Genomic DNA, 24,963 nt, shown 5'->3' on the forward strand with positions numbered 1-24,963 from the left:
GCAGCCAATCAGAAGCCGCGCCTTGGTTTTCGAACAGTTTCAGGAGTCGAAGGGACTCCCGGATCGGATTAAGATCGAGAACCAAGGTACCACTGTAGTCGGGGGCAGGCTGCCTTTCCTGGTGCCCCCTCACTATACTTTTAAAAAAGATTATTGGGGGGGGGTACATTTTGGCTATAATCGGTAAGTGTCTGGGGTTTGCCACAAGCTGATTTCTACTCCGATTACACCCAGTTAAGTTAATGAACCAAATATCATCATTCCCATTAATTTCAGTGGATCTCCTCTGAATATTGGATACAACCCTGGGTGTGAACCTAGTATATTTATTTCATTAAGGACCCTCTACCTCCCTCCTGCTCCAATCACAAGTTGAAAAAGCTGCTGCCGTACCTTTAATGAGCAGCTTGATGTGTGCAGGTATTCAGGAGCTACTGTGTTGTGAAAAGCTTTAGGCTCTGCCACCTGCCATCCAGCAAAGTGTTGCCAAAGGCCTAAGAACAGATTGGGCTGTTGTGTTTGAGTGTCCTGCTTTTTTGGCAACTTGGCAACTAACACACGCAAGGAGTGATGCTGCAATAAGGAACCTGGATGTTGTTAGTCTCGGGATCCCCTCGGCCCAGCCAGGATGGCCATCAGTGGTGGGTTGATGGAGTCCAGCAACATCTAAAGACCCACAGATTTCCCCACCCCCTGGACCGCTTGTGTATTTGCAGCACAGCTGTCGGCAGGCACAGGAAGAGAGCTGTATCAGCAAAGGATGCAAGCTTGGGCCGTTGATTGGGGGGGCAGAAGAGCCAGGACGCTTGGGTTCCTGCTCCTCTTGTTTCAGAAGGGACCTCGGCAGAGTCAGCCCCTTGAGGTGGGTGGCTTCCCCCAGATCTCTCCCCCCCCCTTTCTCACACACACACACCATCTCAAGAGAACGAGCCATCTGGCCGCTTCCAAGAAGACAGGAAACAATCTGGGGTTTCCCAGTGACGCGTCGCTGGGGATTCCATTCTGCACTCGGCCTCTTTACTTTGCCGAGTGCGGGGGCTGATCACACATGGCCACACACAGCAGAACGCTTTGTCTCTTTCCTGCCTCCGGGGGCAGGGGGGCGATGGTAGTCCCTCGGCCAGAAAAAGAAGAAAGCACTGGGCTCAGAGCCAGGCCCAGATGTCTGCCGGTCTGCTGGTTAACCAGAGACTCGGAATCCCCATGTCCTCCGGCTTCCCCATGAAAGCCCCTTGCGCTCTCGGGGTTAAGTCTGGGTCTCTGGGGTTTTGACTCCTCTGCCCGCACCAAGTGGGTGGAAGTTCTTCTCACAAACCACAGGTGGTCCCTCTGTGCCAATTGCAACACCATCGTTCAAAGAATTGTAGAGTTGGAAGGGACCACGAGGGTCATCTAGTCCAACCCCCCTGCAATTCAGGAATCTTTTGCTCAACGTGGGGCTCAAACCCACAAACCTGCGATTAACAGTCTCGTGCTCTACCAACTGAGCTATCCAAGGGAATCTGTTGTTTCACAGATGCCCTGTAGGTTAGAAAAGTAATGTGGGAGGGAAGAAAACTGGGCAGAACCCATTGTCCTTGTTGGGCTGGTTTTCTTCCTGCAGAGATTTCCTCCCCCACAAAACAGCAGTCAAAATTCACAATTGTTACCTAGTTCCCATCATCCCTGGCCATGCTGGCTGAGGCTGAAGGCTGGATATACACCTGGATTTACAGCATATTTAAATATTCATGCCACCTTTACTCCAAAGAGCTAAGACTGGGGAAAATAGTTCTTCCCCCCACCCTTGCTCCACTAGGCTGTGACATAGTGACTGAAGTAAGGTCATCCAGGGAGTTTGCTGGCTGAGTAAGGATTTTAACCCTTGTCCCCATGTCCAAATCTAACGCACTAACCATTACAGTGCTAGACAAAGGGGAGATAGGTAGATTCTCATTAATACAGAAGCAAAATCAACTAATTAATGATACTCTATCTAATGAGAATCTCCCTAGTTCACACTTGGTGTACAGTATTGGTTCAAGAACTGAAACACAGCGATCTTCTGAAATTCGCATTTCTCTGAATTTTGCGATGGAGTTCTCCAACCAACCAATGCTTACAAATGTACATATATTGGGGGAAGTGTACATAAAAATGTATATATTAGTTAAAAATTTATACAAATATGCATTATAATAGGGGGAAATGCTTGTAAGACTCTGTATATTAGTCAAAAACTGCATAGAAATATGTGCTTATTAGGGGGGATTTGCACTAAAATGCGTATGAATTTTCCCAATAAATCACAAATTGCTGTAGAACTGAACGTGAGATTGGAAAAAGGAGAAACTGAGAAAACCAAAATCAACAGATTCATCCACCCCTATAAGACATACCAGCATGCAGAGGGGCACAGGTTTCCCACCGTAATAAAAGATGCTATATCTATTATATTGACCTCTTGTTTAATGATTTAAGACTTGAGAGAGACTGGCATTTCCTGCATGGGTAGCCTTGATGATACAAGGCAAGGCAAGCACTGTGTCTGCAACAGCTGCTTTTGCCAGCAGTTTGCAAACAACATAAAGTTCATTCAGCTAACGGATATTAAAATCTCTTTCAAATAAGGGCTCCTCCAGGTGATCTATTGAATCAGCATTCATATCCATTTGCTTGTGCAAAGCTTATGCAGTGCGTAGCTTACATCTGGTCTTTATTGGGTATGGGTTCTGATTCATTGGTGGGGAGGTGATAAAGCAATGAGCATTCATCCTTATTTGTTTTTGTGGTGGTTAAATGAATTCCCGTTGATCATTCTCCCCACACTTCGCAATACACTTTCCCCATCACTTTCCTAACTGCAAAAAAGTCCTCTCTCTCTCTTTCTCTCTTTTTTGAAAGTGGATTTGTTCCACCAAGGTGACAGAGTGCTTAAACCCACTTGAATTATGCAGACCTACATTTCCAGCATGCACGTCAATCCCTCCCGCAAAATTCAGGCAGTCAGGAGGTGACCTTCCGTGTTTTAAGTTGGCACAAAAATAGAAGCAGGCGAAGGTCTCCAGGGAGATTATTCCATAGCTTTGGCACTGCCGCTTGATGGTTACTAGCTGAGATGGTTTTCGAAAAGAATTGAGCGATCTCAAGAGGGATAGGTCTCCATCAACAGTGATTAGCCAATGATAGCAGTGATCAGCCTCCTCTAGAGGCCGCTTTTGCAGAAGAAGTTACCAAGGAAGGACCTTCTTAACTACTTCTGGGGTGGGGGCACCTAGAGTAGGATGAGGGCCACTCGAATGGGCTAATCAATAATATTAAGATTATTTAATGATATAATTTTGACAGCTGCACTGTTGGGAACGCTTCCTAGCATCTACACTGGATTAAAAGTCTGCTAATTGGGGTCAAACTGGGTCATACATTAGCTACATATCTGTGCTCTGCTATGGCCCCAATCCAAATCAGGAGCTCTACATTCTCCATCCGTACAGCAGTGGGTGGAGACAAGGAGAAGGCAGGGAGTTCCATTGAAGTAAGTGAGAGAGATGTGTGTGTTTTTCTCTTTCCTATGCATTCTGCAGCCACAGCAGGGAGCCTGAAAGAGATCAAGACCATAGCCGAGGGCAGGAGGTTAAAGCTTTCTACCATGCCAAGCTCCTAGTCTGGACTAGAAGGCCCAGACTGCTGGTTTGTGTTTTAACAACCCTGTACTTAAGGGCACAGATATGTCGAGCTAGTCAACCCTGGTTCCCCAGATGTTGCTGGGATGGACTACAACTCCCATCATCCCTAGCTATCTCACCCAATAGTCAGGGATGATGGGAGCTGTAGTCCACCAACACTGTCCCTCTAGTTACAGAAAGGTAGCCATGTTGGTCTGCCATAGTCAAAACAAAAATTTTTTTTCCTTCCAGTAGCACCTTAAAGACCAACTAAGTTAGTTCTTGGTATGAGCTTTCGTGTGCATGCACACTTCTTCAGATACACTTGAAACAGAAGTTGCCAGATCCCTCTATATAGTGAGAAGGTGGGGAGGGGTATTACTCAGAAGGGTGGTGGGAATGGGTGATTGGCAGATAGCTGTGATGAGCCTGTTGACGACTCTTAACGACTGCAATAGGTCTTACAGGAAAAAGCAAGGGGTGAGAAGGTGAAAAATGGCTTTGTCATGTATAATGAGATAAGAATCCAATGTCTTTGTTCAGACCAGGTCTCTCCATGGTTTTAAGTTTGGTAATGAGTTGCAATTCAGCAGCTTCTCTTTCCAGTCTATTTCTGAAATTCCGAAATTGGTCCACCATAATTTTTTAAAATTCAAAACACTGGCAAGATAATACTTCTATAAAGACCAAGAAAAGCCTAGTAGGACTCATCGCCAGCCTGGATGTTTCCTGTGAATGTGTAGGATAGCTGAAAGTAAAGGGGTATTTGGGGATATGGCAAGAATCCCCGGTCTGGGCCAAGATACAGTTTTCAGAACTGTTGAAGGTGGAATTTCTGAATTAAAAACAAACGTTAATTTCAAGCTCTCAGTTAAGATATCATTTTCAGGAATCTAGATGTTAATTTTTCTTTCATGGTGCATGAGATTGTATGTGTAGGATGGGATTGTGTGCAGGAGGGGCCCCGTTTTACTGCCTCCCCAGAATGATGGCAACTTGAAGTGCTGTAGCAAAAGAGGGATTTCCATCACAAACCTCCGTCTCCCAAATCTAGTACTCTGCTTCTACTATTTATCTAAACCAGCAAAGCTTGCTAGCAGGCCTTGGCGAAGTTCCTAAAGAGACCTGAAGTGGAGCTCTAGGAAAGGCAAAAGGTATGTCCAAGAATGGACTAATTGTTGCCACCCTCAAGTCAAGCAGGAAAGTAGTGTTGCAGAGAAAACTCAATTCGGTAAACATTCCATAGAATCATAGAGTTGGAAGAGACCACAAGGGCCATCGAGTCCAACCCCCTGCCAAGCAGGAAACACCATCAGAGCACTCCTGACATATGGTTGTAAAGGTGAACTTCTCAAATTTTCACTTTCCAAAACAATAAGAGTACTGAAACCCAGACATCCTTTCTAAATTTGAACTTCTCCAAATTTAGCAATGTATGGGGTATAACCTGCCTCATTTAACCAACATGCTTAAGTCTATTTAATGCACAAAGGGGTTAATACCATAGAGTAATCTGTCTTGCCAGCTGTCCTTAGCTGTGTTCACTTCTCTTACCTTGGGAGGATATAGGTAATCAAGACTATTGTACCTCCTCTCAGTCTGCCTGCTGATCTCGCTGTGTGAAGCAGCTAAGCTGGTTGCTCCAGCTTAGGTGAATGGCTTTCACAAGTCATTCTTGTGTTCCATACCAATAATTTACAAATTTTCGCCATTTTGGAACTAAACTAAGTTTTACTGCCTGTGCAACTTTTCCTGAATGTTGTATGGTATGGAAAAGCACATGAATCCGGCCTTTGGAGAGTTTGTAAGTAAATCATTTTAAACTTACCAGATGTGTGGGGTTAGAGGGAAGTTTTGGAACTCGCAGGGACATATTTTAAAGGCCTAAGCCCATATTTCCATGGTTTACTTTATTGCATATTTTATTATGTTTAAATCTCTGCTGGGGTTCTCTCATTGCAGAGTACTTGTCCCAGCCTTGGATCTTGGCATCCAGAATTTCTCCTTTTATACCTATATTTTTCCTTGCACCAACAATGTAGTTCCCCAGCCAAGTCATGTGTACATGAATGCATATACTAAGGCAAAGTTTGTATTTTAAAAATGCATGTATTTGTGATAATAACATAGGAAAAAATGCATTAATTGGGGGAGATTGGGGGGGGAATGTTTATCTTAGGCAAAAATTGCATACAAATATGCATATTAGAGGAAATTTGTGCTAAAATACTGATTAATTTTCCTGAACCCTTAAAAAAAAAAAGAATCACACAAACTGATGTGGAAATGTGGAGAAATGAACTTTAGGTTGGAAAATAGAGAAACAGAGAGAATCCAAATTGGACATGGGCAAGACATACTGTTCAGACTAGGGACAGAATCCTGGATGTGCAATACCTGCTCTGACCATTACAAAGGTGGCGCTGCAGCACGGGAAAGATCAGAACAGTAATTTCTTCCACCCACAGGGATTTGAAGTGCTGAAACACTGCCTGCGCCCCTGATTCAAATTTCCCAATGCCTGCCTTGCACTGTTCTCCTCTTTCTATAATAAAATTACAAAGACAGTCTGTTTCCTCTGCCCAACATTAAGTGTTATCTCTAGTCCAATGCTCCAACCACTACACCACGCTGTAGACTACAATTCCCATTGTCCTTGGCCATGGGTCATGCTGGCTGAGGCTGGTGGGGGCTGGAGTCCAGCAATAAGAGGAGAGCACTCCTTTGACTTACACACTTGCATCTGCACCAGGGGACTCACCCTGAACCTTGCAGGTTTAGGTCACAGGATCCGGAAAGGAAATGTGGAGTGGAGGAATAGCTCTGACCAGCAACCCTTGCCGGCTGAGTTTTTCTTCCACATCATTTCCTTCACAGTGTCATGCCTTCCGTCAACGGAAGCGACAGCGCTGCAAGTTGCCTTGTTTTTTACACCGGCAGCCAGGACAACAACCACAGCACATGCCTTTGAGCTGACATGCTGCCTGCCATTCCCCTCCTCCTCACATTGCTCTCAGAAGGCTTTTAACAAGGGACTGGGGAGGTGGGGGGTGGCCACAATATCTGCGTTTGAGCATCACCTGCTCTGGAAAATATCCCTTGTGCGTCGAGAAGGGAAACCACAAGTGACGGAGATGAAAGGCCGAGGTTGGGTCAAAGCAGGATTCATGAGCAGCACAGAGCTGTTATTTTCTGCCAGCAGCCTTGTCCCTGTAGCAGGCAGGGCAAACTCTGAATCATGTCACAGGAGCGCTCAGGAATTTAAGAGGGGCCTTCCGAGACTGTCAGTATTTTGCAGGAGGAACCCAAGCATGTACTGGAACTTTAGGTCTCTGTAATAAAAAATTGGATCAAATCGCTCTGTCGCCCGAGCACAAGGTTTCTCAAACTGGGGTCTGCGGACTTCATTCATGTTTCCCCATTAAAGATCTGCCTTGATTTTTAACTGTATTTTTATTGCTTCTTTTATTTCTTATATTGATCCTTAATTACCTTTTTATTGCTTCCTTATCGCTCTATGGTTTTTAATTGCTTCACCATTCCCTATGTCGCATTTTACAGCGTTGTATTTTGAATTCAGTGGAATTCAGATTGTAATGCAGTCAAATACAGTACATACAAAAGAAAAGAAACAATAGAAATGCAATTAAAAATCACACAGCACTCTGAAATTGCTACAGTGGGCAGAAATGGTCCACTAAGACCCTCAGCAATTATCAATTGGTCCATTGGTCAGGGGGTGGGGAGTTTGTAATTACAAATGTCCTGGTGCATTAATTTGATTTTTTTAAAAAAACCAACATATATTTTGCACTTTGGGAAGGGAAGAGAACATGCACTGAAAAGCGTGAGGTGAAGTAATGAGTAACAGGAAGACGTGTGAAGACCCCAGAAACAAATCAAGATGAATGCAGGATAAATACTCATTGTCCATCCCATAAACAAGTCAGAGCAAATGCTCAAAAAAAGACCCAGCATTCTAGCCGCACTGCAAGTTTTGTGCTAGCAAAATGAGGGTGAATGTTGAATATACAGGTTGCCTGGAGGAAAGATTAATTTGCTGTCAAGGCTTGGGTCTGGAATATATTGTTACTGGCACTGCAGATCCGCTGTTCCTTTGTTAGATTGCTGGTAACAGCCCAGAATGGTTTGCTGGTATTTTTTCAATGGGCTGTATGACATGGTCTCTGGGTAGCTAGAAACCTCTCTCCATTTTTGAATGAGTTTTGAATGAGTTTGGAGTTGTTTGGAGGAGGTGGTGCCCCACTGATAAGGCAGCTATGCATGTGAAATAGGGGAGCTGGCAGGTTGGTAAGGACAATGGCCATGTGTATAGATGAGACAGACAGACAGACAGAGACACCACATGCAAGAATTTCTGGAAAGCTGAAATGGACAGTCTTTGAAGGATCTGCTTCATAGGAATGTCTAATTTTGCTTTGACATACTCTGCTTCTTCACGTTGATGAATAAAGCAAATACTTCAAGGGCACTTCCGGATTGTTGCTATTCTTGAATGGGATGCAAGCACATACTAGCAATTTCAGGTTGTGCAATTGTAGTTGAATTGTGCAAGAAAACTGCTTCCCCCAAAGATCTGGGTTTTTATATATAAAAAAAGAAAGGAAAGTGATGGGGAAATGCCCTGGGAGGTGTGAGATAACACTTTCGTTGATGTAATGTCATCTAACCTCCCCGCAAACAAATCAGAATGAATGCTCATTGGACAGCCATCATTGTCTAATCCTACAAATAAATCATGACTTCCCCCAAAGGATTCTGGGAGCCGTAGTTCATTAAGAGTACTGGAAAACCCCTATTCCCCTCACAGAGCTACAATTTCCTACAGAATGGATGAGGAAGTCAGACCAATCTCAAGACCACATTCCCATTGTCTTATACATGGAAAATATGATATGGACAAAAAGCATATACTGCAGTAAAGTGCATGTAAAAATGCATAAATTGGTAAAATAACATACAAATGTATTATATTAAGGGAAATATAATTCTTGGCTTGCAAGAATTGTGTGTAGTAGGAAAAATTGAAATTTTGTTTGTTAGGAAAAATTCACACTGAAAAGCTGCTGAATTTTCATGAGCTTAAAAAAAAATTGCAGGCCAATGTAGAAATGTGGAAAAGTGAACTTCAGATTGGAAAAGAGAGAAATGGAGAGAAATAGGCATTGACATATTATTCACACATCTCTGCCCCTGACATGCTGAAATAGTGGAATCAGAGCAGTGTGAGAATTCTGCAGTTGCAATGTGAAAATGCAGTAATTAGCACTAGGTCCAAAATAGGATTTTTGTTAGTTGCAGGGTAGAGCTACCTTGCCCTGCAATATGCAGTGGAAGCAGAAAGTGGCAAAATAATTTGAGATGTGCTGGTCTGAAAATGTTCACCATCTTTTCTGCAAGAAATACAGATACCAGCTTTTCTCAGTGCAAGGTTTGTGCTAGCTGGGTGCAGTTTTGCTAGGTGCAGACTATAAACAATTCTGGGGTACGTATGCCATTTAACTTTCCTTTTAGACTTTGTGCAGGGAAGTTGTTGCATCATGAGGAAGATGCTTATCCTTTTCTTGACAGGTTAGCTTTCTGCAAGCAGGGAAGCTTTGCTGTGGGTCTGTTTTCAAGTAGACCAGGGATGGGGAAATGGATTGGATTAGTAGATCAGATTCTTAGCTTCCTCATCCCCAGTCAGGCCAACTTTGACAGGTGTGGTCACCTACCTGTCAATCACCTGACATCCTCTGCCTGGAAAATGCACAGGGCTTTGAAAGAGCCAACATTCAGGTGATTGGCAGGGCCTTCAAACCCCATTTTCAGTAGGAATTTGCAGATTTACCTCCCCTACACCTGACTGATATCATATGTTATATCAAGAGTGGTGTAGTAGGGAGTGCCATTTTAGTTGCTGAAACTAAATTTTTTCAAATTTCTTCAGTGACGGGTCTTACAAATAAGTTTTGGGGTGTGAGAAATTCAGAGCTGTTATTCTTTTTTGTGACTGGACAACATTTAGCTTGAAAGTCTACGTTTGACGAAGAAGCACATGAGGCTTTCGGGAAAGCAAAGAATTTCAATTTTGTTTTCTGAAAATGTCAGGTAATGCTTAATAATAAGAATAATAGGAATGTAATTTAACTTGGCAAATCATTTTTCATGATTTCTATACAATTTTACACACCTTTTACTTACCAAGCCAAACTAAATTATATCAATTTAACCAAAATATATTTTGAATTCCCAAGTCATGTTACAATGTTTCAGCACCCTTCATTTTTTTGAAATTTCAACATGCCCTAGTGGGGTACGTCAGTATGGCTTGGCAAAAATGGCCCCATGGGCCAAATGGTCAGGCCTGGTGGGACTAACTAGGCTGTAGCTTCTCCACTGATGAAATAGACCAGGGGTCAGCAACCCTTTTCAGCCGTGGGCTGGTCCACCATGCCTCAGATCATATGGTGGGCTGGACTATATTTTGGGGGGGGGGATGAACGAATTCCTATGTCCCACAAATAACCCAGAGATGCATTTTAAATAAAAGGACACATTCTACTCATGTAAAAACACGCTGATTCCCAGAGCATTCTCTGGCCGGATTGAGAAGGCAATTGGGCTGCATCCGGCCTCCGGGCCTTAGGTTGCCTACCCTTGAAATAGACACTCTGAAGGTGGGATGCTTGCATGCTTTTAGGAAATGATCTGATCCCAGGCTAGAGCTGTCCTCCTCTCAATCCTGACAACCCCATTTGCTCTCTCTGCTTTCAGGTTGCAAAGTTCCACGCAGCAGTTTAGCACCCCAGACTGTGCGGGAATTACTGGAACAAAAAAGGCAACAGCAGATGGTCCTTGGCCACAGCACTGGACCCCAGGTGAGTCATCCGCTGAAACCAGTTGCAATTGTTCCTTGCTTCCAGCCGCCCCTTCCAGCTAGATGTCTCCAGGAGACTCCCAAGCAGGACAGCAAGGCAGCAGCCCTCTCCTGCTGCTATTGCTCCACACAACGGGCATTCAGTGGCTGTTGCTTCTGAGCATAGAGGTGTCAGGAGCTTGGCCTACACTCAAGTAGGACCCTGGCAGAGACACATGCCCGACTGGCATGTTCTCTCCCTCCTGGTCGATCGTTCGGGAGCTTCAAAAGCTTTCTTCAGCCCGAGCATCACAGCGACCGATGCCAACAGACATCAGCACACTTAGGGATCTACAGAGTCTTTGCAGTTCGCGTGACAGACCTCAGCAACTCAGCATTTTGGCTAATCTACTTTATTTACATATAAACACACATGGAGCACTGCAACATGGCTCCTTCTCTCTCTCTAGCATCAGACAGCAAAGAGAAAAAGAACAAAGGACAATAGCCCCACTTCACAGAACACAGTAACACAAACATCCTGTCTCCGTCACTTCCCACTTTGTGGAGTCAAAACATACACCGTTATGTGATAGACAACAATCCCATGACTGCAGTCACAGAGCAGGAATTCTAACAAGAGGTTCCATGTGGCCATCATGACTGGTACCTGTTGGCAGCCTTCTCATCCAATGAATTTGTCTCAGCCTTCTAAGTTAGGGTCCGTCACCTAGGCTAGCTGCACCTGGTTTGCATTCTTTGAGACGAGGGCTCTAGCCATGTGTTAGAGCTTCTGTCTTGCATGCAGAAGGCCCAGGGTTCAATCCCAAATAAAATCCCCAGCATTTCCAGGTTGGGCTGGGGGAAGATCCTGCCTGAAACCCTGGAGAGCAACTGCCAGTCAGTGGAGTTAAACAGACCAATGTTCTCCCCCGCCCCCCCCCATAATTTTTATTAAATTTTCTGTTATACATTTTAGAATATTCATTTAAACAACCTTAAAATATCAATGACTTTACCTCTTCTCTTTCCTTGGTTCATTTTGCATAGCATAAATCCCTGCATATTTTATATAAATTAAACCATTCAGTATTCCATTATTACATCCACCTAAACTTATTTACACTGTTGAATTTATCTTAATGCTGCCCATGTTTTCAAATATACACAATTCCCCCCCCCCATATATTCAATAAACATTTTCCAATCTTCTTTAAACGTATGTTCTTCTTGTTCTCTTATTCTATATGTCCTATCAGTTTAAGGTGCCATTTTTCTTTAGCTGGGACTTCGCTCGTTTTCCATTTTGGGGCTAACAAAACACAGACCACAGAAGAGGCATACATAAATAATATTTTTTGACACCTGGGAATTTTCATCTGAATTATCCCCAACAAAAAGGACTCTGGTCTGTTTGTTTTTGAAAAGTACTTTTAAACATTTTTTTCCCAACCCTTTTACAGGTCCACCACATAGGGTAGAACATACCCCAAATGTTCATTCACGTGGTCCCCAATTCATAACATGTGAAGAAGTTACCTTCTGCTGAATCAGAACATTGGTCCATCGTCCATGAGGGTAGATGGACCATTGTTCTGACTCAGCAGAAGGTGGCTTCTTCCTACGTTATGAATTGGGGACCATACGAATGAACCTTTGGGGTCAGATTAAGGGGCAGCCTAGTCTAGGGTGACGACCATAGCATGTTTGGATTTGGATTTGATATCCCGTTTTATCACTTCCCTAAGGAGCCTCAAAGTGGCTAACCATCTCCTTTCCCTTCCTCCCCCACAACAAACACTCGTGAGGTGAGTGAGGCTGAGAGACTTCAGAGAAGTCCAAGGTCACTCAGCAGCTGCATGTGGAGGAGCGGGGAAGCGAACCCAATTCACCAGATTACGAGTCCACCGCTCTTAACCACTACACCACACTGGTCCAGACACAACCGCTTTATTACCTTTACCAGGCTCATTACTGATCCTCTTTTTTTTACTCTTCCTCTGCAGGTACCCCCGGGAGTTTTCGAAGCCAACCGAACAGGTGAGTGGATAGGGACACACTGGGATGCTTTTCTTCCCCCATAGAGTCGGTGCGCCTGAAATGGCTACTAACGTTCTGTCTGCACTGGTGGAGGCAGTATGCTTCTGTGTCCCAGTTGCTGGAAACCACAGGAAGGGAGAGGTTGTCTTGAGCTTGGGTCCTGCTTTTGGGCTTCGCATGGGCATCTGGTTGGCCCCAGTAAGAACAGGATGCTGGGCTAGAGAGACCACTGGCCTGATCCAGCAGGGCTTTTCTTCTGCTTCTGTATTCTTTGCTCACCTGAGTCCGTCTTCCTAGAGCCCCCCAGAGCAGCTGAGGGAAGAGGACCTACTCCAGGACAGACAGCTGCTCCCGAGTACCCGGTCGCGGCCTTTCCCACCTGGCAGCCAGACACCTCAAGCCAAGCGGCCTTCCCTGCCGACTGCCACTACCAGCCAGTGGACCCCACCAAGAACTACCTCCTTCCACATCCAGGGCCCCAGTATGGCATCATCAACCCCTTTACTTCTTTGGATGCCAGTGTTTATGGGCCTGCAGGACCTAGTACCACCGAGGCAGTGTACGGTTCCAAGATGGCGTCAGCGGTGGATTATGAGGTGAATGTGGAATTATGAGGGGATGTGCGTGGGTGAGGAGTGGCTCAAACTGGAGACAAGGAAAGGTCTCATGCTATCTATTAGATTGTGGGTGGACGTAGCAGACGACACAGAGATTTCCCTAGTAGTTCTTTATAAGTAAGCTGGAACTGAACTGAACTGCAAACAGCTCAGCCGGCCTGCTTTTATAGGCAGCTGGCTGTCAACATTGTAACAACAACAACCCAGGGTTTCCCGCCTAATTTAACTTAACGTGGACCTGAGTGAAAACTATATACACAATGCCCCTGGTGGCCAGGGTGAGAACTTCAATACATAACACTATCATCTTAATCTGTTTTTTAAACAGCAGTTTTCCTGTTCCAAGGAAATCCTTGGGAATGTACCTCCATTCCCCATTTGTGGATTGCTTGCCCCAGGGCGGTTCAGAGTCAGAAGCTGTTCCCAAGCCTAATTTTGGTGGGAGGAGGGGGCCCTGGAAATGCCAGGGAACGCCTCTCTGAACATATATGTGCCCACATTGGCAACCCTGGCGTATATCTGGGGGGAAAGATTGGTAATATTGCAATGCCTCTTTACCATGGTTTCTTCCACACAGACGGCAGTCTCTGAAACGGGGCCTTTGGACCTCTTCCCCGCTCCTGGGGGCGTCTGCCTGCAGCAAGAAATGAATAACCCATGCCTCCTTCCCGAGGAGAATTTCCCGGCCTCATCCATGGAAGTGGATCCTGGGGAACTGGCCCAAGCTCGGGCGGAGATCCGGAACACAGAACTGCCTCTTCTGCTACATCAAGATGAGGATGGAGACACGTAAGTCTGTTGCCGGTGGTGAGGGCACTGATTCCCCCCCCCCCGGATATCGCTTTGAATACCATCCCAGTCCCCTTCGAAGTAAGGTGGCTGTGTGTCCTATTTTATAGCAGATAGTCCTCTGTCTGGCCCAGGGTCACATTCAGTTTTAAAAATTGGTTTCCCGCAAAGAATCATGGGAGTTGTAGTGTGATATGGGTACCGGGAAATACAGCTGTAAACTGCAGTTCCCAGGATTCTTTGGGGGAAGGCATGTGCTCTGAATGTATGATCACATGTGGATATGACCCTAGTTGGACAAATAAATACGAAGAACCCTAAGAAGGGAGAGTAGGGAAATTGCCCATGAACAATTTAGTGACTCTGAGCAGGTATGCCTCAGTACAGTCTTCCCCACTATGGTGAAATGTACTCTATTTCTGTTTATAGTCATTTTTTCAAAATTTGTTTCTTATACACGTATAGATTGTTATATTGTGTGTTTATTACATTTATTTGACATTTAGACGCCACATTTCTACACATGGTTCTGTCCCCAGCTTTTATCCTCCCAAAAACCATGCAAGGCAGGCTAATTCTGAGAAAGAGGGAGAACCATTGGCCCGTGTGAAATCTATGGCTGAGCAGGGTTCAAAACCAGGGTCTCCTTAGTCCTAGTCCGAGACTCCAGCCACTATGTCAGGCGGTTCTCCCACAGCATTGCCAGGGGAGAAGAGTCTTGTCTGCCGACCACCAAGTTCTTAAACTATTCTGTGCCCCTCTCCTCTTCAGGTTTCTGCATCTATATGTGGCCAAAGGACACCGGCCGCTGGCATATGCTACCGCTGAGGTATTCCGGGAGTGTGGCCAGCTTGACGTCAAAGAGCACAGGGGAAAGGTGAGGATGAGGCCTGGGCTTAATTCTCCTTGCATGGAGGAGGCACATGATTATCTTTCTCCAGCTGTCTCATAGGGTTGTCTCCAACTAAGTCCTACGCATAGAATCATAGAATTGTAGGTGAAATATACTCGGAGTCCTGCAGTGATTTCATGCTCTTTTTCGCAGCTTGTAAAACAGCGATTGAATTTCCCCCAAAACCTTAGGCTTTTATATACAGTGGACGCTCGGGTTGCGAACGTGATCCATGCGGGAAGCATGTTTGCAACCCGCAGCGCCGCATCTGTGCACGCGCAGGTCGCGATTTGGCACTTCTGCGCATGCGCAAAGTGCAATTTAGCACTTCTGCACATGCGCAAGCACCGAAACCCAGAAGTAACCCGTTCTGGTACTTCCGGGTTCGGCACGGTGCACAACCCGAAATCACGCAACCCGAAGCGTCCGTAACCGAAGGTATGACTGTGCATTATTTACACGATGAGTCCCGTCTGACTGGCTGATTCTGCTTCCCTCCTGGAGCCTGACTGGTCTTCTCCTGCAGGCCAATCAGTTGTTGCATTCTACGATCCTACCAGCCTAATAGGCTGATTAACTTCCTCCAGGAGCCTGATTGGTCTTCTCCTGCAAGCCAATCAGTTGTTGCATTCTAGGATCCTACCTGCCTATTGTTCTAGGATCCAAGCTTAGTACATAACAGTAGGGTTGGGAGGGACCCAGAGAGGTATCTATTCCAACCCCCTGCAATACAGGAAAAACAGCTGAAGAATCCCTGACAGATGGCCACCCAACTTTTGTCTTAAAACCCCCAAGGAAGGAGAGTCCATCACCTCCTGACGGAGACCGTTCCACCGTCAAACAGCTCTTACCATCAGAAAGTTCTTCCTAATGTTTAGTCAGAATCTCCTTGCTTATCATCTGAATCCAGCATACTCATCTGAAATTAATGGATCTAAAGATAGGCTTGATCGCATTAATTTGAATGGGTCTACTCTAAGTAGGACTAGCATTGGCGACAGCCCTATAGCATTTAGAATTTATTTCATAAGCTACGTATTTGCTATGGAATATATCCAAGGTCAGTCAAACGCCAGTCCATGGAGTTATGTCCATTCATTTCAGAGGGTCTGCTATGAGTATCTTAGATGACTATCACTCTATTCTTTCCTACAGGTATCCAGGCAACCTATTTGTTGTGACTTTCACTGATTATTCTGATTTCTTTTCTTGTGTGTGTTTTCAAATGCACTTACTCTGCCATTCTAACAGTATATGTACTTCATTTCTGGTTCATACATGTTTAGAAATTCAATTTATGTTCTCTGTTATTCCATATTGCATCCTGCTGTGACAGCTATTTTAAAACCCATCAGGCAATTTATAAAATAAAGGGATAAAAAGTAAATAAATGTGAAAGAAAGAAACAACTATCTCACATTTAGAAGACATCTGAAGGCAGTCCTGTTTAGGGAAGTTTCTAAAAGTCTTTTAAAAGTCAGAGAGTAGTTTATTTCCTTGATATCTGATGGGAGGGCATTCCACAGGGCAGGCACCACTACTGAGAAGGCCCTCTGCCAGGTTCCCTTTGGCTTCACTTCTTGCTGTGAGGGAACTGCCAGAAGGCCCTCGGTGCTGGACCTCAGTGTCTCTCCCTGTGAGAAGCCAAGACATCTGAAGGCAGCCCTGTTTAGGGAAGTTTTTAATGTTTAATTGATTATTGTATTTTAATATTCTGTTGGAAGCCGCCCAGAGTGGCTGGGGAAACCCAGCCAGATGGGCGGGGTATAAATAAATAAATAAATAAATAAATGATTATTATTATCTCTCTGCTCTTCACTAAATGTGCCTCCTGTCCAGCTCCCCTGTAACACCTTGCAGTCCACGAATGCTTCTTGCTTGTTGGGATGGGTGATGGGTGTGCAGAAACTTAGCCTATGCTACAAAGGTGATATTTGCATTCATTGCTCCACCCACTTTTGCCTATGGTTCCTTCCACCATTGGCATGTGGCCCTCAGAAGGTTGCCCAAAAGGAAATGCAGACCTCAGGCTGAAACAGGCTTTGCATGCCTGGTGTATATGCATTGAAGTAGCGAATGTTCCCTTCTGTCAACTGCTGCCTGTCGCCTATCAACTGCTGCCGTAGATAGCTGCCTAGAACCAGGCGCCTGGCAAGGCTGAGCTCTGCTACTCCCAGCCACAGCCACTCACTGCTATTCTTCTCTGTGCGCCCAGACTCCGCTGCTAGTGGCGGCTGCAGCAAATCAGCCTGGGATCGTGAAGGACCTGATCATGCTGGGAGCAGACGTCAACGCTGCAGACCAGAAGGGGCAGACTGTGCTGCACCTTGGCGCCACCTATGGGCTGCCCAGTGTCATTGAGGTGAGTGTCCCTATTGCATGGCCAACATTTAAGAATGATGGGAGTCGCTACCCAACAATACCTGGAGCGCCACAGGGGAAAGGCATAGCTCAGTGGTAGAGCACCTGCCTTGCATGCAGAAGGTCTCTGGTTCAATCCCATCTCCCAGTAGGGCTGGGAAATCAGGGGCCTAGGAAGTGGGGATGTGTGGTCCACCCCGGGTGTCATCCTTAAGGGGGGTGACAAAAGAGGACACCACGGGGGGCAGCACTTACCACGGGGCCTGGCCGGCAGCACGCCCAAGCCACACGTCTCTCCTGGGAGTGACACAGTGGCTCGGGGCCCCGCTCTGCCCGAAATTGCAGCATGGGGCTTGGGTCTGCCAGGCGGACTCCGTGGGCAGCTCGCCACACCGTCCTCATGCACAGATCGCCCTGCCCCCACTGGTCCGGGTGCCGGAGCTATGCCCTTGTGGGAAATATTCCCTGCCTGGAATCCTGGAGAGCCTCTGGCAGTCACTGCAGGCAATATTAATGGCCTGATTCAGTACAAGGCAGCTGTCTATGGTCCTATCGCTGCTAGCAACGCCAGCCCTATCATCAGGCAAAGTCAGGCAATTGCCTCAGGTGGCAAAAGCTCAAGGGCAGCAGCGGGCGGTTCCTCCAGAAGAAGAAGAAGAAGAGTTTGGATTTGATATCCTGCTTTATCACTACCCAAAGGAATCTCAAAGCGGCTAACATTCTCCTTTCCCTTCCTCCCCCACAACAAACACTCTGTGAGGTGAGTGGGGCTGGGAGACTTCAAAGAAGTGTGACTAGCCCAAGGTCACCCAGCAGCTGCATGTGGAGAAGCAGGGAAGCGAACCCAGTTCCCCAGATTACGAGTCCACCGCTCTTAACCACTACACCACACTGACTCTCTACTATAGCACCCAGCCGCCACCAACTCCCATGAGCCAGCGGGGCCAATAGTTGGGGTTGGTGGGATCTGGGCCTCACGCTGCCTCATTGCAGAGTTCAAATTGCAGCAGCGTTTCCTTCATTTGTTCCTTTTTATACTCCTGCAAATGTTAGCAGCACGATAGCACATACAGCAGTCCAATGCTTTCCCCATCGCTTGCTCTCCACGCATGGACAATGGGTATCCGATAAAATACTATTTATTCGTTTAGGAGTATTTATAGCCTGCTGACCAACTGATGTTCTTGAGGCAGCTTGCAACGCCTTTAAAACACAATGAAACAAGCTGTGATGCAATTGTCACTACAGCAGGGAAAAGGTCTACAGTGGTACCTTGGGTTACATATGCTTCAGGTTACAGACTCTGCTAACCCAGAAATAGTACCTCGGGTTAAGAACTTTGCTTCAGTATGAGAACAGAAATCATGCTCCGGCGGCACGGTAGCAGCAGGAGGCCCCATTAGCTAAAGTGGTGCTTCAGGTTAAGAACAGTTTCAGATTAAGAACGGACCTCCTTAACGAATTAAGTTCTTAACCCAAGGTACCACTGTACATATTTATAGCCATCCTCCTGCCCCTTTTCTCTGCTTTTCCAGCAAATACTGTTGAAGCGGCTAGGTGTTAGGGCCACTCGGTCCTACTTGCTGGGCTTTCGTTAGGTTGGGATTTAATCTGTTCTAAGCACATGTCAGAATGACGATCTCTTCTGGATTCTTTCCCAGGCCGTCATGGTGACTGGCATCCCAGTCAATGTCGATGCCAGAAATTTCGAAGGTAAGGTGATCGGAGAGTGCTGTGTATTCCCAGAAACATTTTCAAGTTGTGAATGCATATTATTTTGCACACTGCTAATGCGTGGAGTCTTTGACATCCCTTTCTGCACTGTTCCGGTAGGTCTGACCCCCTTGCATTGCGCTGTCATAGCTCACAACGCTGCCTTCCAGTCCCAAAGCATGGATCCATTGTCTCAGCAGCAGCTCCAGAACTTCCTGCTCTGTATTCGCTTGCTCCTCGAACTCGGGGCCAACTACAAGAGCCAGGTAGGTGGGTGGGTGGGCTCTGAGGAAGGGTTCCTTCTCCCCAGGCCAGGAGACCAAGGTGGCCACTTCTGCATCAACCAAAAAGAGAGCAAAAGAAGGAGACGTAGCAAAGCATTTGCAGAATTTGGCAATTGTTGCCATAATTAAAATAGAAAAATAGATCTTGCCATGGTGGGGAAGAATGTGGCCATGCAATGTGTACCACTTAGGGTGCTCTGCAATCCTCCAGATGGCCTGTTTATTGAGCCTTCACCCTGATTTGTTTGCACAAAGCTTACACGGAGGTTAGACTGCAACCTGTCTTTACTGGAAATTCCTTCTGATTTATTTAACAATTAGCATTATTCATTTGCTGGTGTTTTCCCATTTGTTCCTCTTACATTTTTCGGTGACTTTCCTCATCACTTTCCTAACTGCAAAAAGTCTTTTTTTTAAAAAAAGTGGATTTGTTTCACCAGGGCAAGACAATGCTTTAATTCACTTTAATTGCATGAATCTAGATTTCTCGTGTACACTTCAAGCTCTCCCACTGACATCATGACATACTGACATTATGGAAGCACTTCTAAACAGGACTGGCAAAGTGCCTTACCCTGAGTCAGACCGTTTGTTTATCTGACTCAATATTGTCTACACTGGCAGGCAGCTGCTCTCTAGAATTTCTCCCCCAGTGCTACCAGGAGGTGCCAGGGATTGAACCTGGGATTGTCTGCATGCAAAGCAGATATTCTCCTACCCAGAACGGTTCAAAGATAAGACTCTCTTTTGTGATTAGCCAAGAAAGCTTGGCCAGCCCATCTGGCCTCCTGACAGTTTCCTCCCTTTTCTAGGAACTGAAGAGCAGCAAAACCATTCTGCATTTGGCTGTCCAAGCTGCAAACCTGCCTTTGATCCAGTTCCTTCTCCAGCTTCCTGAAGGAGAACTCCAGAACTTTGTCAATATGAAGGTGTGCTTCTGGGTTTTCTCTGCTAGGGGGCGCTGTTGCCCAATGTTGGGGATAGAAAGGAGTTTTTCCATTATGGTGTTGTTGTTGTTTTGTATCATGAAAGGCAGAAGGGTGGGTAGAACTGGTGGCCCTCGGAGAGCAGATCAAACCTGCTCAGCACCTTGCAACAGAGGGCCCAGCTCTGAGAATCACATGTCACATGAGGTCATTTGGACCGTAGCAGCTGACATGCAGGTTTTTGTCTATGTCAATTGCAGCTTTGGGACCTTAGGAAAGGGAGAGGGAAAGTTTTACTTTTTCTTCTTCCCTCTCTTCCATGGTCCCAATAAAGATGATCTCTCCAACGCTGCTGTTTGCATTGCGAGGGGAGCGTGCGACTCTTAATCTCAGGGTGATGGGTTCGAACCCCACGTTGGGCAAAAAGATTCCTGCATTGCAGAGGGTTGGACTAGATGACTCTGGTGCATAGCTGTCAACTTACAGATTTGAAAATAAGGGACCAGCAGCCTCGAAAATAAGGGATCAGCAGCCAAAAGAAGGGATTTCAGTCAACCAGCTGAAATACGAAGTTAAAAGGGACCAGATAATTTGGGAGAGCAGCGCCGGTTTTTAGCCCTTCGTTTCCAGAGGTTGCTGCTCAAGACACCAGCTGATGAAACACTGCAATTAAATAACTACAAGCAGCAACCACTTTTCGTGCAAAATGAAATCCAAGCTACGAAGATGCTGCTGCAGTTCTGTATCTTTTCTCTCGTGCTCCATCTGCAGCTCTCAGTTCCATCAGGCGGGGCAGGAGGAAGAGAGGGGGGGAAATAGCGCCTGAAGTAAACCCTCAGATGCTAGTCTACCACTACAAATCTATGGGAGAAGCGCTTGAGGTCCTTTCTCTGCTTTCCCCCTCTATGGTTAGCCCTTGGAACACCTGCCCGCACCTCCACCTCCTCTCTCTGAACTGCTTTCTCTATGGTTGCTGTCGCTCTCCTCTCAAGGCTCCTCAGCAATTCATAGGCCGCGCCAGGCTGCCCATCTCATCTGGGTCCATCGGCGGCGCAGCCACAGTACGGCCTAGTGGGAGAGGTGGCGGCGGGCAGAGGGGAGACCCCAGGCAGAGATGCTCAGTTCGGTGGCCGCGAGGAAGATGGCGGTGGAAGGGCCTGAGGCTCCCGCCAGTCCTGGCGGGAAGGGGCTCCCGGGGGCCAAGGCTGGTGAGAGGAGGCTGGAAGGGGGTGGGCTGGGCAGCCAAGCAACACAGTTGGAGCCTCCCTCCTCCCTGGCCGGCAGGGAGGGAGGGAGAGGAGCTGCTTCCTTTGAAACCCAGGAAATTTAAGAGACATCATCAATAAGGGACAGCAGTGGGACACGGCACTGGGATAAGGGAGTTTCCCGCCAAATAAGGGACAGTTGACAGCTATGCTCTGGTGGTCCCTTCCAACTCTACAATTCTATGCCATTGATGCCAATGGATGCTTCCCTTGAAAAGCGAAGAGGAATATTAGGGAGGTGATTCGCAGCTGCCATGGCCCAAAGGCTGCTCCAGCTTCCCCAGGACTGATCCTGAGTAGCACAGAGGCTCAGCTAAAAGGGGAAAGGCAGAAATGGCATGTTAAACAAGTGTGCTGCTGTGGTGTCCTGTTCCTCAGGGATGTAAAAAGCCATCGTTTTCTGTTCTGCCCTGTACAGCCGTACCTTGGAAGCTGAATGGAATCTGTTCTGGAAGTCCATTTGACTTCCAAAACGTTTGGAAACCAAAGCACAGCCTTGCAGGACACAAAGGAAACACAATTCAATGATGAGGGGGTTAATGCAATCAATTTCATGTCATTTGTGGACTGAAAGCAACAGGAAACAGCAAATGCCCATTGTATTTACTGTTAGTTTCTGTTTGCCACTGAGCAGCTGCTTAGAGTCACAGGAATCTGTTTACATTCCAGACACATTCCATACTGTTGGAAGTCTCATGGGAGACGAGAGACGGATGTGACGTTACTGGTTTCCTGTTCCTTTGTTGTTCAATTGCTCTCTGCTTTCATAGAGAGAGGATGTATTTTTCTTTGCTGTCTGCGTAGAAGATAATAAAACTCTTTAGCAATGTAGTTCATACTATCTCATCCTTCCATATGCTGCTGGAAACTCTTCTGAATGGGGGAACGTGCCTTGGAGCCTCATCAAAGGCTCAGGTCGTTAATTATTAGTCGGGAGGGCGATTCCGGAAGATGAGCTTTATCAGCTTGGCTGAGCAGAGATCCCGACATTCACTGGACTGAGTTCCCTTCTGGCCACTGGATGAAAAAATGAACATTGGCAATTTCTGATTCCATTTCTTTCTTCGTCAGACTCCTCCGACATGTCCGTCAGCATTTTCTGGAACTTTGGAAAGAGTTGCAATGGACCTGAGGAACTGCCTTGACCATAAGCTGTCAACGTTTCCCATTTTTTAAGGGAAATTCCCTTATTCCGAATAGGATTCCTCGCAATAAAAGGGAAAAGTTGACAGCTATGGCCTTGACCCACACATCCATGTCCAGCAATTGTACTCCCCAGATGGGGTACTGCTGAGAGTACCACATGCCCCAGAGAGGAGCTGAGTGTGCCCTAGAGGCCAGGGTTTTAGTGTTGCAGCTCCAGCCGCCTGGAATCAGTTATCAACCGAAATCTGGCAAACACCTAGCCTTTTAGCAATTAGGGGGCTATTGAAGACATTTTTTTTCTTTAAGAAACCTTTCCCAAAGTGTGATGCAGTTGCTTATGTAAAAAAAACAATAGTTTCACAATGGTAGAAAATGCTTTACTGCTTTTAGCATTGCTGAGATTGCAATCTTTTTGCATTTTGTCTTATTTTATTGCACACTGCTTCAGTGGGTTAATAAATCTGCAATAAATGGATATTATGCAGGCTAACTTGGAGGGGAAATCTCTGTCCTCAGGCCCACGGGAACACCGCCTTGCACATGGCCGCTGGTCTGCATGGACACCCCTTTCAGGAGCAGATTGTACGCCTCCTGCTGCATCACTGGGCTGATCCCAGTGCGCGGAACCTGGAGAACGAACAACCAGTTCACCTGTTGGCACCAGGCCCAGCAACAGAACAGGTCAGCTGGGGGCGGGTCTATGGTTGGTGGCAGTGGGCAGGGGGAGCTAAATTTAGTTCACTTTGCAACACACAGCTCAAAATGCAGGTGTCCTGAGAAATTCGCACTTCTCCGAATTCTGCGGTGGAGTTCTCCCACCTGCTCAAAAAAAATGCATATGTTAAGCGAAAGGGGGCATTAAAAAATTGTGTGCTTAGAGGAACTAACGTACCCCGAGAAAAAATGCATGACATTAGGGGAAATTGCTTGGGGGGAAATGTGTATGCTGAATAAAAATCGCCTACAGAAATGTCTGCGTTAGGAGAAATGCACACTAAGAAGCTGGTGGATTTTCAAGTGCACTTGTTGCAAAAAAAAAAAAAAGCAGTAGACTGATGCAAAAATGTGGAGAACTGAAGACTGGAAGGATGAGAAGCTGGGAGAAACCGAAATGGGCAGATCGGTTCATCCCTATCTGCATCGGGACAGGGAAGAGCCCAAGCAGGTATAGCTACCCTTCATCTTTAAATGATTGTTGTCTCCTTCCCTCTGCAGCTACGCCTGTTGCTTAGGAGTCGCCGTTTGGGCCCCGGACCAGCTCATCTCCCCTCTTTCCCATGAAGACCTCCTGTCAAGCTACACTCCTCGGCAGAACACCGTCTCTTTTTCAGCCACCCAGGAAGTGAAGGAGTGTCAATTTGGGGGGCGTTGTTGTTTATGTTGTTTTATCTTATGTGACAAGGAAACTTTGCCTTGTGCTGCCTGTATTTAACTAACTTATTGGATAGGGAGGGTTGTGTGCCTGACTTTCCTTGCTGATGCCGGCCAATAGTCTATCCCCAGTGGTGCCAGATTATCTCCCACTGCAATGCTGGCAGTGTGGAGGGCTTTGCCTTCCCCACTGTCACTGCATCCTTTCAGCCCCAGGCTAGTGATCAGGCAGGGAACAAAGGTACTCTTCCACCACCGCCCAGCATCACAGGGCTCACCCTCATCAGCAAGGAAACGGTTCAGGCTCCGAGTGCGAATTCTGTCTACCAGCTGCTTCCCCCACTGGAGTTCTAAGTGCTCCTGTTTGGTATCCTTGCATGCAAGGGAGGGGGAGGCAGCTGCCAGGTTCGCCCCTCTCTATCCTCTTAGCTGCCGCAAGTATCATTTCTGTGAAATGGATCGTTGTAATTGAACCATATTGGTTTTTGGCAAAATTTGGATCGTATAGTAGCACAGGACTGGCCTTTGCTGGAGGAATTACTTCAGTGAAACTGAGTTGCTGTTTAGGCCATCTCTGGTGTGATCCACTTATAGATGCTACATCTTAAAACCTAAGAGAGTCCCTTCAACTTTTTAATTCAAAGAATTGCACAGAAGGGGGGGAAGGAAATTCCACTGGTTGGAGCTTCTCGCAACTGTGGCATGGGAGTGATCTTCCAAGCTGCAGCTGCCGAAATTATCCCTTCTGTGCAAATCTTAGGACACGGGCAGCTACCTTGTGGTACCCAGATGTTGTTGAACCACCACTCCCATGAGTGGAGTCCAGCCTGGCCAGAGATCAGGGATGATGGGACTTGAAGTTCAGCAACGTCTGGAGGGCTGCGGGTGTCTTGCCCCCGCCTCTGTCTATTTCTCTACAAAATTAACCGGCTTAATTGTTGTTCCTTCTCTCTGCACAACCGGGGAACCCTTGGAACTGTAGTTCCAGTGAGAGGTCTTTTAAGAGGAGCCTCAGCTCCTTCACCCAAATGACAGTTCCCAGGTGTCCCTGCGGCG

General features: G+C 46.4%; 1 protein-coding gene across 1 annotated transcript; it reads left to right on the top strand.

The window, feature by feature from the left end:
* The first annotated feature begins 10,587 nt into the window (after positions 1-10,587).
* Positions 10,588-24,058, top strand: NFKBID (NFKB inhibitor delta). Its single transcript, XM_053399714.1, has 11 exons — positions 10,588-10,718; positions 12,510-12,543; positions 12,930-13,139; positions 13,738-13,949; positions 14,721-14,826; positions 17,057-17,203; positions 18,864-18,915; positions 19,036-19,181; positions 20,012-20,128; positions 23,053-23,217; positions 23,752-24,058. Exons 1-11 carry the CDS (start codon positions 10,588-10,590, stop codon positions 23,815-23,817), a joined length of 1,386 nt encoding a protein of 461 aa, XP_053255689.1. The 3' UTR covers positions 23,818-24,058.
* Positions 24,059-24,963: the final 905 nt, after the last annotated feature.

Source organism: Podarcis raffonei, chromosome 8 (genome assembly GCF_027172205.1).
Source record: "Podarcis raffonei isolate rPodRaf1 chromosome 8, rPodRaf1.pri, whole genome shotgun sequence".
In the NCBI taxonomy this organism is placed as follows: Eukaryota; Metazoa; Chordata; class Lepidosauria; order Squamata; family Lacertidae; genus Podarcis; species Podarcis raffonei.

Bases quoted from the DNA above. Each gene is read 5' to 3' on its own strand.
- NFKBID (XM_053399714.1), top strand. From the start codon at position 10,588: ATGTCTCCAGGAGACTCCCAAGCAGGACAGCAAGGCAGCAGCCCTCTC. The intron at 14,827-17,056 runs GTGAGGATGAGG...CTGTGCGCCCAG, and splicing joins TCAAAGAGCACAGGGGAAAG to ACTCCGCTGCTAGTGGCGGC. The intron at 23,218-23,751 runs GTCAGCTGGGGG...TTCCCTCTGCAG, and splicing joins CAGGCCCAGCAACAGAACAG to CTACGCCTGTTGCTTAGGAG.